Raw genomic sequence first — 16,966 nt, 5'->3', positions numbered from 1 at the left:
TCTGAATGAACAGAAAATCTTCTTTTATCTCCTTGCATGTTGCTTGGTTGCTCTTCCTAGGTCAACTTCTTGAGCAGTGTGCTTCACCAACACACCACATCACCTTTTTCCCAGTTAATCCCCAAATTGGAAGTTTGAGTCTGACCTTCTTTCTTGACCGAAAGCCTCATGTCATCATAAACAAATGTTTCCAATGGTAAGACCCTATCTCAGCCATTGAAAACTAACTTGGTCCCCAAGACACACTTATGACCATAGATGCACAGCAGTGAAGAACAGAGAACACTTTTTTCATTTATCCAAAAATGGTAAAGCAGAAGATTTGAGATGAAGTGAAGAAAGTAAGTTGCTTGCAAATGGAAATAAATCACCTTTTAATTTCTGACTCAATTTAATATGGATTGATGTGGGTGATTAGATCTTTGCTTTATGATTAAGCTTTCTCTTTCTTTCTTCTCTGATAAAAGTAGCAGGAGGAACACAGCTCTCTTTCTTTTATTTTGTTGCTGACCGAAGCAATAAGAGATAGTGTATACTTCAAACTTGTATGAGAAGCTCGGTAGGATCAACTTGGGTGAGCAACTCGGGCTTGGGTTGGCTTTCTTCATTCATGCAACCCGTTTGCTTTCTATTCATCACCTTTGGGCTTCTATTATTTTGTGACCCATTAGAATAGATAAACCTTACTTTGAGTTGGGCTGTTGTTGATTAGTAGCCTTCCAGCCTTGTTTTTATTTTCATCCAATTGGGCTGCTTCATTATATTTATTTTTGGCCTGCAACATATCATCATAAATAATTAACAATAATTATTTACTTTGCTTAATAAAATAATGTTTGTCCTCTTTCTGTTGCTTTCCTTGATCTACTGCATGATCTTTAGTATTTTTAGTTCTTAGGTTTAGTTTCATTCTGTTATTTGCTTTTAGTTTTAAAAGGTTGTCTCATGTACTGTTCACTGAGCTTGAATCTAAACAAAAAAAAAAAGAAAAGAAGTGATGTATTACATGAAAATTGAGTCTATGTTTAAAAGTAGTCTTATTTACTTAAATATAGTGGTGTTATCTGTGATTTTGAATGCATGATATGAACAGTGCATATTTGAATTTGAATCAAAGGATGTTGATGCATGAAGAATAGGAATTTAGATAACTATTATGAATTCTCTAAATTAAACAAAAGCTTAATCCTTGAAGCAAAAGAAACAACAAAAAGAAAATAAAGAAAAGTAAGGTCCAAGGCTCTGATCTTCAATGGCTAGGAAGGTCAAATATGATTAAAAGCTCAAAGAGTTATTTTCCTAGTCATATGCTTGTGGAGTGAATGTGTCAAGTAATCCTTGAGATATATCACTAAGAGTCGAGATCAAATGCATTTAACAAAGTATTCCAAAGGCTTTGAGCACCACTGTCTGGGAGTAACTGAAAAAAAAAAATCAGAACTAAAAGAGAGTTCCCCAGTCAAGTGCTTGTAGTATTTTTGTGTCAAGTAAAGCTTGAGACAAAACATTTAAAGTCATGGCTAGGATCAAGGTGCAAACCACCAAAGAAAAAGAACAAGAAAAAATTTGCTGTGTTCAAGGATTAATCCGAAGTAAAAAGGCCAGAGAATTCATAATATTATCTGGATTCTAGTTCCAAATGACAGTGACTTTCCTCAGATTCAAAAGATAGTGAAATGCCAAAACTATTCAGAGCTTCAGTGTATAAACCTCACTTTGAGAAAAGACAGGAGCTTAATTGAGCACTCACTTCTCATGCAAATTCACATCCTAAGTTTGTAGTAGTTTTGGTTGCTTGAGGAAGTTTGGTGTTGTGATGCGTGAGCATCTTACCTTTCTTTTTCTAGTGAATTTGTATTCGAATTGTTAAGTTTAATCAAGATTTAAATACTTTTTAGCCACTATGAATGCTACTTTGAGTTGTGTGCAATTTTTTTTATTTTAGGTAGCATTCGGACAGATTTGACAGAGTTGTATAGAAGGAAGAGAAGAAAGTGAGAATGATGCTGTCAACCCTGACCTCCTTGCACTCCAACAGGAATAACTTAAACTACAGAGATCCAATTGATGCGGTTCTAGTAGCAATGGAAAGCTAACTTCCATAGCTTTCCAACGATATATAATAGTATACACTTTGTCTCCAACCTGTATGGCCATATTGGCGCCTAACTTAGAGAATCCCAAGTTAGGCGCCGGATGAAGCAATGGCCACGCATAACTCCAATATCTTGAAGTTAGGCGCCAGTTCAAAGGGAAACGCTGGTCCATGTTTCCTCAAAAGCTTGCTCGAAGATTCTATTTATTTTTTATTAAAACTTTTATTTTAATTACAAATAAGAAAAGATATTATTTAGTTTTAGAAAATATATTTTACATTAATTAGGATTAGTTATAATTGGAAAAGATTTAGCTTTTCGGGAACTCTTTTTCTTTTATGCACATCATTCTATAGTTTACAGTTTTTTGAATCCTAGTTTTCTCTATGAACCATAAGCAACTAAACCTCTACTGTTAAGGTTAGGAGCTCTGTTTATTCTATGGATTAATACTATTAATCTTCTATTTTAATTAATGTATTGATTTCAATTTCAAGAATTTATTTTCGTTCTTCATCTTAATGATTTGGGTAGATCGAAAGAATAGCCCTTATTCTATTTGAGTCCTTGTAAACCTTGGAAAAGAAATTTACTTGAACAACAGCTTGAAAATCATTTCTCTTAAATCACTAATTATCTGGATTTAACGGGATACGTGACATATAATCCTCTTATATTTGGGTAATTAGGATTTTTGTGGTACATAAACTAGAATTGAACTTAACCCTCTAATTGAACTTAAGTGACCAAAGAATTGACGGTTAACTAGGTTAGAGGAGACTAAATCACTAAAGAATTAGGGTTTAGTCATATATAGTTTGCCATGAATTGAATCTTGCATGATTAAAATAGTTGGTAAGAAATAGAAATCTGGAAGATAAACAACTCCAAAACCTTAATTGTTCTCTCATATAATCTTCACAACCCATTTACTGCTTGCTTTTTAATTCTCTGAATTTACTATTTAATGCTATTGAATTATCAACATCATTTTCTTTTTGTCTGACTAAGTAATTCACTGAACCATTGTTGCTTAATCCATCAATTCTCGTGAGATCGACCCTCACTCACCTAAGGTATTAATTGGTACGATCCGGTGCACTTACCAGTTAGTTTGTGGACTTTAAATTATACATCACTAGCACAGTAAAAAATGATTCAGATTGAAAAAGAATTGATTAGAAAGCTCTCTCCACTATTTATTTATGCATTACGGATGATGTATTGCAGAAGTCCGTTCAGAGAAAATAGCTGCCACACTGTGGACCAAGTTGGAGTCATTATACATGACCAAGATAACAATAACCAATCGTCTATGTGTTTTACAACGTTTTTATTTGTTTTGCATGACAGAAAGAACTTTGGTGATATCTCATATTGTAGAATTCACATGTTTGGTGACAGAGTCAAATAATATGGGCGATACTTTTTCTGAAGAGCAATAGGCCATGGCGTTTCTTTTTTCATTACCTCATTCGTACAAGCATTTTCGTGAAGTGTTCATCTAAGGATCGGACGAGAACATCTAAATATTGATGAGATTAAATCCTCGCTTCTGAGTTATGAAAAGGTGAAGCGTGATAGGAGTGATCACATCATGATTCAACAATTGCTTTGGTGAGTAAAAAAGTCTAAATTTGGGTTTAAACATCAGAATTTGGATCTTCTAAATTTTAAATTTGTACTTTAGAGGGTAAAGTGTGATCTTTTATCCTTTAATAATTTCTCTCTCATATTTATTCTTGGTCCCACCAATAAAATAAATAATAAAAAATCACACTTTATTTTCTAAAGTGAAATTCAAACTTTAGAAAATCCAAACCTTAAACGAATTTATCAAGATAGAAGATGTTGATATTGTCCGCTAAAAGGTCATTGATTGGAAGAGAGATTGTCCAATGAATAAACGTGATTCAAGTGCTTCAACAAATATTGTTGAAGATGGTGGAGATGTTCTCTAGATATCAATTTCATTGGTTGATTTTTTGTGGAGACTTCATTTTGATATTTTATATTAATTAGATTTGCGTACTAATATATTATTTCAAGTGAAAATTTTGAAAATATTATCAAAACTAATTTTGAGGTGGCGATCGTAAAAAATCAAAATTTATCTACTAGTTAAAAAATGAAAATGGACAAATAGGTAGATATTATTAGAAGAGTGTTGTATCTCGTTCTTTATCTTTTGTCAAAGATGATAAGCTTAACATGAGATATTTTCTCTTGTATACCACATAGGAGTAGCACAAATAGATGGTAAAATTTAAGCTATTGTATGGTATTTCATGAGTTGGAATTAGGGTTGTTGGAGAGTTAATTCTAATGTTTTTCTTTAACTTTTGTATCTCCACATTTGTTTTGTGTATTAAACCATTAGTTACTCTCTTTTTTATTAGTAAGAAAGATTTGTTTTGTCTTTTTGTATCTTCTCTTTTAGTGTTTACACTATTTGATCTTAATATTTTAGATGTAATTGAGATTTAATTTTAGATGAAATATCAGAAATTACTAATTTGCATCTTTGAGCCAAAGATTTGGTTTGACTAGAGTGATTATCCATTTAAGATCATTTTGCATAAGATTGGTCTAGGTCAGAGTGGTTACTGAATTTTGCAACTCTGATATATTATATATTCTTTAGTAAAATATTTAGTAATTTTTTTTGTTTCAATTGTGTAAATTTTACGTTTTTGCTTTCACATTCTATTTTTTAATAAAGCATATTCTCATTGCGTCTTACTTATTAATTAGGGGTAGAAATAGATCAGGTCGTATTTCATCTTTAATATGTCAAATCTTTAATGTAATAAAAATGATTTTTGTACATTAAAATAGTAACTAAAATTAACCACTATGTATTTAATTATTTATATATAAGTACATGTATAATTTAATTTATTTTAAATATATATTTTGTATTTTAACGTATACTTTATATTGGTAGCTGATTTTGGTGTATATGTAACATGGTTGATAGTATAATTAATTGACCTAAACCTGGTCTGAAATCTGTTATAAACTTTTTTTTTCAAGTACTAAATTTACTTGTTATTGAGTCTGGCTTAGTTTGAAACATGTTAAAAGTTTTGATAATTTTCTTTACAAAAATAAAAAATTTAAAAATATTATTTTAAAATAAACTATTTTTAAAAACTATTATTTATATGTAATATGTCAAATTTAATACTTATAAGAATATTTAAATTTTGAAAATATTTAAATTTAAATTTTATAGGAATATTTAAATTTTTAAAATATTTAAAATATGTAAAAGTAGTTATAATAAAATATAATAAATTTAAAATATTTAATAACTTTTTAATTTTAGAAAAAAAATTAATTTTGTCAGTATAAAATCGTTTTACACATGTATTCAATTACATAACGTCACATTAAAAAAAATAACTACTTTTTACATATTCACCGCGTAAAATATTTTAAACTATCAGAACATTAAAATTAAACTCTTATAAAAAATTATTTATATATTTATTTATGCGTAATCAAACTAAAAAAATTTAACAGGTAGACTAGCTAATTTATAAATCCAAATCTGGCCTATTAATTAAAAAATTTAGGTATTTAAAATAGTCTGATTTCAAACCTATTTTATAATAGATTATGTTATAGGCCTAATAGATTACCTATCCTATTTTCCTTCCTAGCAGAAAGAACATATATGTAAATAAGGTTATCTATTTTATTCTGGGTTAATACTCAAATTAGTTTATGAAAGATTACGCGATCTTTATTTTTGTCTCCGAATAATTTTTTTTAATCAAATTAGTCCCTAAAAGATAAAATGTAAGAAAGTTAGTCCTTTCGTCAGTTGGATGATAACGTATCATGTGAAGTACCACGTGGCATGCCACGTGGCAGGTTAGTGACACGTGGCATGCCACGTGGCAGGTCAGTGACACATGGCACTTGACATGTAAAAAAGTTTGTTATAGTCAAAATAATCCTTGAAAGTCCAGATATAAGTTATTTCCATCCTTCAAATTTTAAAAATTAGTCAAACTAATCCTTATATATATAATTTTTTTATAATATTAAATTTACAATCTTTTTTTATACTACTAATTTTAATATTATTTTTAAATTTTAATAAACATAATTCTCTTTACATAAAATAATAAAAATAATTAAATTTTTATAAAGTTATTTTGTCATTTGTATTTTAAAATTTTACATTTTCAAATTGTAATTTTTTATGTGAATTTTTTTTTATTTAAATGAATTTATCAAATTATTGTTGATTATATATTTTAAAATTTAATATTTTAAATTTTACTAAATAATATAGTAATTATTTTAAATTTTAAATTTTTAAAATTTTTTAAAATTATAATTGTTATTATTGTTTAATTTATATAGTAAAACTCAATAATTGAAAAACTGATTTATGGAATAACTTTTTGAATCTTAATATTTTAATATAATTTTTTAAATATTTCATTTAAAACAAAAGAAATTTTATTTTAATACGAAACATATCTATTTATATAATGTACTAGTGCGGAGTAGCCTGTATTATGCATAGGTATAATGTTTCCTATTTTATTTTATCTCATTGATTTGTGAAATTAAAAGAAAAATTATATAATCTATCTCAAACATATGAAACACACAAAATTTATTATGATCTTTGCACGTATTATGCTTAAGAAGCAATTCGTTTATAATAATAATAATAATAATAATAATAATAATAATAATAATAATTAAGCAACAAATTTTCAATATTTTGTAAAGTTTGGAATTGAAACAAAATTGGTGGATCTTCTTGAATTTTGACTCTAAGTATCACTACCATTATATTCTATATGTAAGTAATACCGTGATGGAAAAAAAAAGATATAGTAAAAAAAATAGTGCTATAACTTTGTTTAGGTTAACATATATAAATTTTGATTTTGAGTATATATATATATATATATATATTCCAACAAAATGTAATAATGTAAGAAAAATGTTTTAGAATAGAAAAGAATAAGAGAGATTTTGAGAAGAATTAAAAGAGAGATAATTTTATTGAAAAAAATTTTAAGAAAAAAAGATATCATTACTAATATTTTGTTTGTCAATTACATTTCTATTAAAATTAGTAGTATCAAAAAATATTTCAAATTTAATATTATAAAAAAAATAAAAAAAAATTATATAAGGACTAGTTTGACTAATTTTTAAAATTTGAGGGATGACTCTTAACATGACACGTCATCATCTAACTGACGGAAGGACTAATTTGATTTACATTTTATCTTTCAGGAACTAATTTGATTAAAAAAATCATTCGGAAACAAAAATAAAGATTACGTGATCTTTCAAAGACGAATTTAAATATTAACCAATTTTATTCTCTATTATTAATTTGTTTTTACGGCTTCAACATTTCTTCAGCTTTATTTTCACTTTATGTTTGATTTATCACCTTAAAGTTTTATTAGATCAAAATTTAAAGAAAAAGTTTGTAAATAACCAAAAATTATTTATAAGTAAAATGTAACTCCACTTTTGATAAATATGTCCCGAGATTTTAAAACATGTTGACAATAATAAATCCTTTTAGTACCCAAAAAATTAATTGAATAAAAATTAATAAATAATAAAATGTGGGTGGAAGCAAAAAGTATAATTTTTAAAAGTTAAATTAAAATTAGAGTATCTTCTAATAATAATAATATTGTTATTGTTGTTGTAGTATAAAAAAGAGGGTTAAATTTATGACATCTTTTAAATTTATATATTTTTAACGTCAAACCAAATTTAAATTAGAGTTACTGTTGAGTTTACAAAATTGATTGTGTAAGAGATAATTTTATTTTATCTTTTAACAATTGAATAGGAATAGAGACAATAAGTTACTTTTGAGTGTATTAATTTGTTATAACTTCTGTGAGATAGATTAAATAAGAGACAATTTTCACTTTATCTCATATCGAAAGAAATCAGAAATAGAATAGAGAAAAAAAAAATGACACAGTCATATAAACAATTTTCACTTTGCGCAATGTTACTTACATTCAGTCTCCACCATTATGGTGAAATTTTCACTATCTTTATCAAAGATTATAAACACTAATTCCTAAGGATTTAACCATATTCTATTAAGGACAAACCAATTAAACTTCTATCCAAACTTGATTTGGCTAGGTTCACTTCCTAGATTTCTAATCACTAAGTGTTCATCCAACTTAGTAAGAGAATCCTCTCAGGATCATGAATATAAAGCAAAAATACATACAAAAGAATTTGACATAATTTTTTATTTTTCTCCAATATTATTCTCTTTGTCTTTTTTTTCAATGGCTTTTACTAATATCTATATATTTGCCTTTTTTTATTAATTGAAAAATAAAGAAGAATAAAACTAAAGAATAGAAAATTTAATGTAAAATCATGAAGAAGAAGAAAGAGGAGGTTAGACTCGAAAGCTATGAAGACCAAATGGTATGTTCACTCTCTTTACTTCAATTTCTGGCCGTTTATCCTTTTAAATAAGAGTAAAGCTTCCAAATTTTGAGATTGGTTGAACATCTTTGACTTTGTTCTTCTTTCCTAAAAGTTAGAGCAGAAACACAGAGAAAAAATGAGACAGCAGCAGTGATTAGAGTTGGCTTGAATTCTTATCTAGCTATTTCTCTTTCTTCCTTTTTCTTTGACTTCAAAAATCTAAAAACATTGATCCATTCTTTAGCTTCAAGTTTTAATTGTGACTTTTGATTTTCAACAAAGATACAAAACTTTCACTTTCTTCTTCTTACCCGAATGGTACATGTATGAAAAGGACAATTTCAATAAACTAGAATGATAACACAAAAATAAAATTATTGCTACGCTGATTTTTCTTCTGATCTAACCTTTGATTTTATTTTTCTTTTAGTTTTAACTTTTGACTTTTTTTTCTCTTTTTTCTTTTCAATGTCAATACTTTATAATTTTTTTTTTTTTTTAATGCTTGAACTCTATTTTAAACATTTCTGTTTTACTTGTGAAATTTTTTTTTTTTTAATTTAGGGTTAGTCACGTAAGTTACAATTAGAAGAAAGAAGAAAGAAGAGAATATTTAGTTAGAATGTTAGATACATTTGACATAGATCAGCAATGAGGATGAGTGCAGTCTATGGTCATTTAAACTTGTTATTAAACATATTAATTTTCTGCATAATAAATACATACATCAGCAACACTTGTAAGCTTTTAACCTAAAACTATAATATTAATCATCACTAAATTAATAATAATAATAATAATAATAATAATAACAATAATAATAATAATAATACATCTTCTTATTCCATAAAAAAAATCAAAATAAAAAAAAGCTCAAAAACAATTACAAACCATTCCCATCTTAGATACTTAAAATCGAAACCTTGACCACACAGATTATATAAGGGCTCCTTCTTCACGTCACACCTCATCATTCTTTTTGTAACATTTATCCATGAGAATTGAGATCCATCAGAAATGCTTTATTTGTCCGATCCATTTGACTATTTGGCCGCAGTTATCCATACAGTAGTAGTGTATATATACTATACATAGTAGCGCTCAAACATTTTGGGTTAAACGTGAACAATTTTTATAATAACTCAAATTGTTAAACTAGAATTTGCTTCTAGCGTTCATATTAAATAGACTTATCTATTAAAATTTTTTTTAAAAAAAATAAATTTTAAATCTTCAGTGTATTTATTGAAAATAAAAATTACAATAATAATAATAATAATGATAATAATAATAATAATAAAGAATTTTAATTCATTCTCTAATTATTCTCTTAATAACTTCTTAAAATAAATCAAAATCGACTTTTTAATTATTTTTTATGTTTCCAAAAGTAATATATATTTGAATGACTTTTTTTATGAATTAGATACACAGTATTTTACTCACAATAATATGTACCTTGAAATCTCATTTTAACTAAAATCTAACTAAAAAAGATAATCATTATTAATTTGAAATTTGATTAGTATGTAGATAAAGACCCATGCCTCCCAACCGTGCGTACTTGTTGCCTCTATATATACCATCTAACTCCAACGTATCCTTCATTAACTTTGAACAAAGAGAACACAACACCGCAAGCTACCCTATTCTTCCATTTAATAATTTCCTCGTTCTCTTCACCCGCAAACTACTGCGGGAACTTGAATAATCCTTTGTTATCATCACCAATTAAAGAAGAAAAAGCTAGCTAAGGCGCTATAATAATATTGTATGGAGATTAGTGCTTCTATATCTACCTTATTATTATTACTATCATGGATGTGCTTCCTCCTCTTGTTCTTATTCTTCTTCTCAAATCTTCTAACAAAGAAACGAGACAAAGTCGAAAACGTAGCTAATAAGCCTAAGCTTCCACCTGGTTCAATGGGTTGGCCTTACGTTGGAGAGACTCTTCAGCTTTATTCGCAGGACCCTAACATCTTCTTCGCGTCCAAACAGAAAAGGTTCTTAAAACTATCAAAGAATAGGTTCTGTTAGACATAAATAAATAAGTTTATTGATATTATTACTAACCTATTTATTGTTCGTATGGTGTGCAGATATGGGGAGATTTTTAAGACACACATACTAGGTTGTCCATGCGTGATGCTGGCGAGTCCCGAGGGTGCGCGGTTTGTGTTGGTGACACACGCGCACTTGTTCAAGCCAACATACCCAAAAAGCAAAGAGAAGCTCATAGGTCCTTCTGCATTGTTCTTCCACCAAGGCCACTACCATACCCTTATAAGGAAGCTTGTCCAGAACTCCCTATCCCCCGACACCATCCGCCGACTCATCCCGGACATCGAGACCGAGGTTGTTTCCTCCTTGGAATCCTGGGTCTCCGCCGGAGACGTCGTCAACGCCTTCCAAGAAATGAAAAAGGTTCCTTTCATTACTTACTTTCTAAAAATATAATCATTCATGTACATCTTCTCTTAACAACAGTATATTTTTGATGTGATGAATGCGATAATAATAAAAATAAAATTAAGGTATCCATTAATATTGTCTCTTTTGATGATTTAATTTTATTGCATTGCGTTAGATTTGGATTTGGATTTTGTTATTATTTGTTGATTCGTTCCTCATAAATATATGGGTCCTCCATTATTATTGTAAGGTCATGATCTATATTATTGATTTTTCTAACTCACTTGTTGACAGTTCTCTTTCAACATTGGGATCCTCTCAGTGTTTGGTAACTTGGAAGGAAATTATAGAGATCAGCTTAAAGAGAACTACAGCATAGTTGAGAAAGGCTACAATTCTTTCCAAACAATGATTCGTGGAACTTCATACTCCAAAGCACTCTTGGTAAGCTTTTTCTACATTATTTTCTTTTAAAGAAAAATAATCAAAAGTCTTATTACAATTGAAACCTACTCATCTTTTTCTTTTAACATTTTTAATTTGACAGTATACAACCTGTATTTTCCATGTTTATGTAATATGGTTGGGTTTTTAAGAAAAAAAAAGCAGTTAACACTTACAGTAGAACTTATTACAATTGAAAAATTAAAAAGAAATAAAAACAAGTAAAATGTTCCATTCTTCACGTATTTAATGTTTTCTCTTTTTTGTTTAAATATGTTAAAGGCTAGGAAGAGGATCAGGGAGATAATAAGTGAAATAATTAGCAAGAGGAAGGAGCAAAGATTGATGGAGAAGGATCTATTGGGTCACATGTTGAACTACAGAGATGAAAAGGGGAAAACATTAACGGATGAACAAATAGCAGATAACGTTATTGGGGTTCTGTTTGCGGCTCAGGACACAACAGCAAGTGTTCTAACATGGATTCTCAAATATCTTCATGATGACCAGAAACTTCTTGAAGCAATCAAAGTAAGTTATTAGTTCATCAAGTTTAATTTTTCATGTTTTGCTTTTTGTCCCCATGGAAAGATTTTCCAAATCTATGTAGGCCATAATAAATTAAACCGTTGAAATTATTTATTTATTTATTTATTGATGAGTCAACAGTATAATATAATGGGATTACACTGTATGAATTGTAGGCAGAGCAGATGGCGGTATATGAAGCAACTGAACAAGGGAAGATGCCATTGACATGGGGTCAAACCAGAAATATGCCATTTACTCATAGGGTACGTCATAAATACTTTTTGCTTTTACTAACCTATACGTACTATTTCTTCTGTTTCAAATTAATTTTCTCTTCTTATTTTGAAAAAGTATAAGTAGATAATAAAAATATTAAACAACGTGAATAATAGATATATCTAATATTCATTTTATTAGGTATGCGGATGGTTATTCTAATATTAAAATTTAAGTAGGTGATTTGAAAGTATAGTGTGTTTTGATTTGATTGATAATTGTTTATGTTGTTCAAAAAAATTATTAGTTACCTAACATTTCTCTTTTATTTTTGCTTTTTATAAATTAAATATTATTAATTAATTTTATTTATCAAATAAAAAAAGAAAATAATATAATTTTTTTTTTATTTTTTCTTTTAGTTATTTATATTTTTAATAAAAATTAATAATTATCTTAATATTTATGCAAAATTAAAAAACAGTTAATGTGAAATGAAAGGGATATATTTATTATTTACTAATTTAAATATTTTTAATTTGTGATTAATTTATGTAAAAATGTTTAGGAAACACTTGTAGATATAATTTGTTAATGTGGTTGTTTAAAAAAGTCTTTATTGCAATATTTCTCTTAAGATTTATTATTTCCAAATAAACTCGTACGTCTATTAAAGTTGTTCTATTAATTAATATAACAAGAGGAATGCTAGGAGCAGCAATTTTGATATTTTGTAACCATCAATTGGTTATTAATAGTGTTTTTAATGGTATAAGATTATATCTAATGATAAAAAATTATTCACTTTTGTTTTGATGATTAAGTACTGGTCAGAAAACACAAAAGTTGCTGAGCTTTAGACTTTTTCATATAACAAAATATTACATAAACATACAATTTTTTTAAGCATGCATTCCTTAATGTGCCAAAAAAACTAAAAAGTTCTAAGTTCTGGTTTAATTGGAAAAACAACTTCTTGAATGGATCTCATGTCTATGGATGTTGACGCATTATTGCAGGTGATATTGGAAAGCCTAAGGATGGCAAGCATCATATCTTTTACATTTAGGGAGGCTGTGGTTGATGTAGAATATAAAGGTAAAAATACTATACTATTAAAATTAGAGAAAATGATAAATAAGTTCTTAATCTTTTATCCCGCAGATATTTTTGTCTTTGACCATTAAAAAATATTTTTAAGTCTTTGACTTTCACAAAATTTGGACGGATTAATTCTTGACGGAGGCATTTGGACGGATCAGTCCCTAACAGAGGCATTTGGGCGGAGGGACTGATCCGTCAAAGTTTTGTGAATGTCAGGGACTTAAAAGTATTTTTCAATGATCAAGGACAAAAATATCCGCAGAACAAAAGGTTAGGAACTTATTTATCCTTTTCTCTTAAAATTATGTTATGTGTATACTAAAATCAGCTGCCTATTCCTACGTGATTTATAAATTCTTGTTTTTTTCCCATGATGTGTATGATTAGGATATCTCATACCAAAAGGTTGGAAGGTAATGCCACTATTCAGGAACATCCATCATAATCCAGAATTCCACCCTGCTCCTCACAATTTTGACCCCTCAAGATTTGAGGTATGTTTTATTAATAATGCTTTTTGAAAATAATTTATTCCCCTAATAATAATAATAATAATAATAATAATAATAATAATAATAATAATAATAATAATAAAATATCAATTTACTATATCATTTTTAATTGAAATTTTCTAAAACACGTATGGTTCCTGTTTGAATCTTAGATGGCTCCAAAACCCAACACTTTCATGCCATTTGGCAACGGAGTTCACTCTTGTCCAGGAAATGAGCTTGCAAAGTTGAACATGCTGATTTTAATTCACCATTTGGTCACCAAATTTAGGTAAACATTGTTTAATTTCTTCAATTCTCTCTGCCTCCTTTTTTATTTTCTGGTGCCAAATTTTGACACGACATTTTTTAATGTTTTATTTACATATATATGCACTATAATGCTCATTATTCAATAATTTCTGCTGGCAGGTGGGAAGTTGTTGAAAATCAGAATGGAGTTCAATATAGCCCATTCCCTGTCCCTCTTCATGGTCTACCTACAAGATTTTGGAGAAACGATTAGAAAAGAGCATATATGTTATTATTATGATAAAATTGATGAGGTTATTATTCAAATAATATATATATTATTAGAAATTATTATTCCTTGCTACCAGGACTTCCATGGCTTCATCTTATTAATCTCTCCTCTTGTTTAACCCAAAATTTAAATACCAACCTCCTTTTTATAGTGAGGTTCATGTAACCTAATGCATGTATCCACAATATTTATGAATGAATGGTGGCTGGCATATATAGCTTAGTGCATTAATTGATCTGAAAAGTGTAACCGGTAGTAGTACAAATAATAAAGATATTACAACTATTTTTCTTTTCTTTTTATTTATAATATTTATTTATTTATTGAAGCTCTATGGCTCAGTGGTCCTAGATTCTCTGTAATTTTAACATATTTACCTCGTGTTCTTGATTATACCATTATTCAATGAGACTATACCCTATAAGACCTATATATAGAGACACCTTTTTCATTAGATACCACCTCTATATCTATCTCTTGTATGGATTAAAATTTACACCTGTTTTTAATCCATATAATTTTATTTGAAGAACGCAAATTAATAAATTTTAATTTATTTCAGCGTATTTTCTAAAGCCATGATAAAATATCATTTCAATATGGTATTCTTTATCCTATAAGATCAGTTAGAATAAGATAGAGGTAGATACAATATTTATACCATAACTTTCTTTTTCTACTATCACTAATTACCTTAATATCACTATATGAATAAGTCTAACACATGTCTAATCCCTTTACTGGTATATTATGTCTAGTCCATGTCTCGCATAGCTTCGTCATTCAGGGGGCAAATCCAAAACCATATATTATTACTAGGCAAAATTTGTTTACATAACTGCAAACTAAAATCAAACTATAGCTTATGCAACGTGTCTTGGTTTTCATGGTTGAGAGTTCACATTGCTTAACGTATAGGCCACGAGCTGTGACCATAAAAAAGCCAAATGTTGGGAATTAATTGGCCAACATAAAAGGGAAGATGCCCTTAGCCAAAGGGATCCGAAGGCTTTCATGGGCATGAAGCTTGATCATCTTTGGTGGAGAGGAGGGGACCAAAACATAGTACATCACATTATTGGAACCTTATGGGACTATGGTTGGAGATTTGGAAGCCATTGCTAAAACAAACCCCCTCCCCTCTCTCTTTGCGTCGTAGGATCAAGATTTAGGGTTAAAGGTTAGAAATTTGACGACCTTACGAACACTTTCGATCTAGCCGCAATGTGGTGCAAAATCGTCGTAGACTTTTCTAGTGTTTTCTAACTAATCTATTCGAGTTGAATATAACCACTTGAACGAGAAATCTCATCCATGTTATCCACTAATCAATAGAATTAACTCATTAGGTTTATGCTCTCTAGTCTCTATTTTATAAACCTTCAATTCAATTAATGAACATGTTCTTACAAAAATTATATTAAAAAAAAGGGGACAAAACCACTACCTAAGATGGTTTAGTTTCATATGCAATCAATTAGCATCATTATCACATTTCATATCATGTTATAAGTTAGATCCCTACCCGCTCCTCTTTCCTTTTTCATTCCCTTTTCTAGCGTGTAAAGCTATCTTTCTAAGTATAATATTCTTGTGAATAATAGTATAATACTTCTTTGAATCAAATCAATAATATCATATAGCATGCACTTTCATGATCGCGGTCCCATAAATGGAATAATCGCGAAGCTTAAACCATCAATTCAATTGTACATGAGAGTTGAAATGCTAATAGTAATAAAACAGGACAAAGATAACTATGGTTTCTTTTTATTATTATTAATTTTAAGGTTGAGGATTCATATGTATATGGTTTAATTACTTATAAGAGCAATTAACTATAAGAGAAAAAGACGGCAACTTAATGCACAAGCATTTCACGTTATGTAGAATCTTAAAAAAGATCACAGCCAAAATGTGTAATGTAGATAGTTTAATCTTAATGTAAATGTTAGCGATTGATTCTACTGTTTAAACTTACGACTTTGGAATCATACGGATACAACTAAATCTTTGCTCTTAGAGTTCCCTTCAATTATTTTGGTTTTCCACAGTATTCTCTAACTATACAAATCAAAGATCAGTCCGTCACAAATTAGAACTCCATTTGAGGTCTGTTACTAGCCAATAAATTACTGCATACAACTTCCAACACTTACTTAAACAGACAAGTTAGTTGATCACTCGATCAACCCAAGTTGGTTTACTTCCCTTCAATTATTAAAAGGTCACACTATGACAATTAACCATAACAGATTATGTCAAAAGAAGAATGTCTTAAAATTCATAGTGACCACAGAGAGGTGATTTCAAACCATATACATGGAATTCATTACAACACTGTACTGCAGCCATAGAAAAGGGACAAATAATCAAATATCTGATCAAACTTGGGAAGATTTTAATAATAAAAACTTTAATATGCTGGGATATATAACACATTAATAGTTTTATATCCTAACACAATCTATATGCTGCAATTGATTTCATAACATTACATGCAACAAGGCAAAACAGAAAGGAACCTTGCTTTGTTATTACCAAGCTAAAGTAATATCTTGGAAGCACGTTTTGTCAACTCATCAATAATGTTACTCGGGTGATAGGATTAAGACAAAGATGACAAGATTTTGAAAAAGAAAAAGAAAAAGAAAAAAGAATGCAAA

General features: G+C 28.7%; 1 protein-coding gene across 2 annotated transcripts; it reads left to right on the top strand.

Moving 5' to 3' along the window:
- The first annotated feature begins 10,119 nt into the window (after positions 1 to 10,119).
- On the top strand, positions 10,120 to 14,628 carry LOC112785268 (abscisic acid 8'-hydroxylase 4). Of its 2 annotated transcripts, none has more exons than XM_025828726.2 (9): positions 10,120 to 10,561; positions 10,658 to 10,982; positions 11,265 to 11,414; positions 11,697 to 11,945; positions 12,119 to 12,208; positions 13,181 to 13,259; positions 13,653 to 13,759; positions 13,930 to 14,048; positions 14,189 to 14,628. In XM_025828726.2, the coding sequence occupies exons 1-9, from the start codon at positions 10,329 to 10,331 to the stop codon at positions 14,280 to 14,282; spliced, it is 1,446 nt and encodes a 481-aa protein (XP_025684511.1). In that variant the 5' UTR covers positions 10,120 to 10,328; the 3' UTR covers positions 14,283 to 14,628. The 2 variants fall into 2 exon arrangements, 1 of the variants encoding a protein (XP_025684511.1); XR_011878844.1 differs by having other exon boundaries at positions 10,161 to 10,561; positions 13,181 to 13,535.
- The last annotated feature ends 2,338 nt before the right edge of the window (positions 14,629 to 16,966 follow it).

This window comes from Arachis hypogaea, chromosome 20, assembly GCF_003086295.3.
Source record: "Arachis hypogaea cultivar Tifrunner chromosome 20, arahy.Tifrunner.gnm2.J5K5, whole genome shotgun sequence".
NCBI lineage: Eukaryota > Viridiplantae > Streptophyta > Magnoliopsida > Fabales > Fabaceae > Arachis > Arachis hypogaea.
Note: the sequence above shows the minus strand (reverse complement) of the source record. Positions and strands in the feature narration are given on the sequence as shown.

Coding starts and splice junctions, on each gene's coding strand:
- LOC112785268 (XM_025828726.2), top strand. CDS start 10,329: ATGGAGATTAGTGCTTCTATATCTACCTTATTATTATTACTATCATGG. Junction 11,415..11,696: donor CATACTCCAAAGCACTCTTG/GTAAGCTTTTTC, acceptor AATATGTTAAAG/GCTAGGAAGAGGATCAGGGA. Junction 14,049..14,188: donor CATTTGGTCACCAAATTTAG/GTAAACATTGTT, acceptor TTCTGCTGGCAG/GTGGGAAGTTGTTGAAAATC.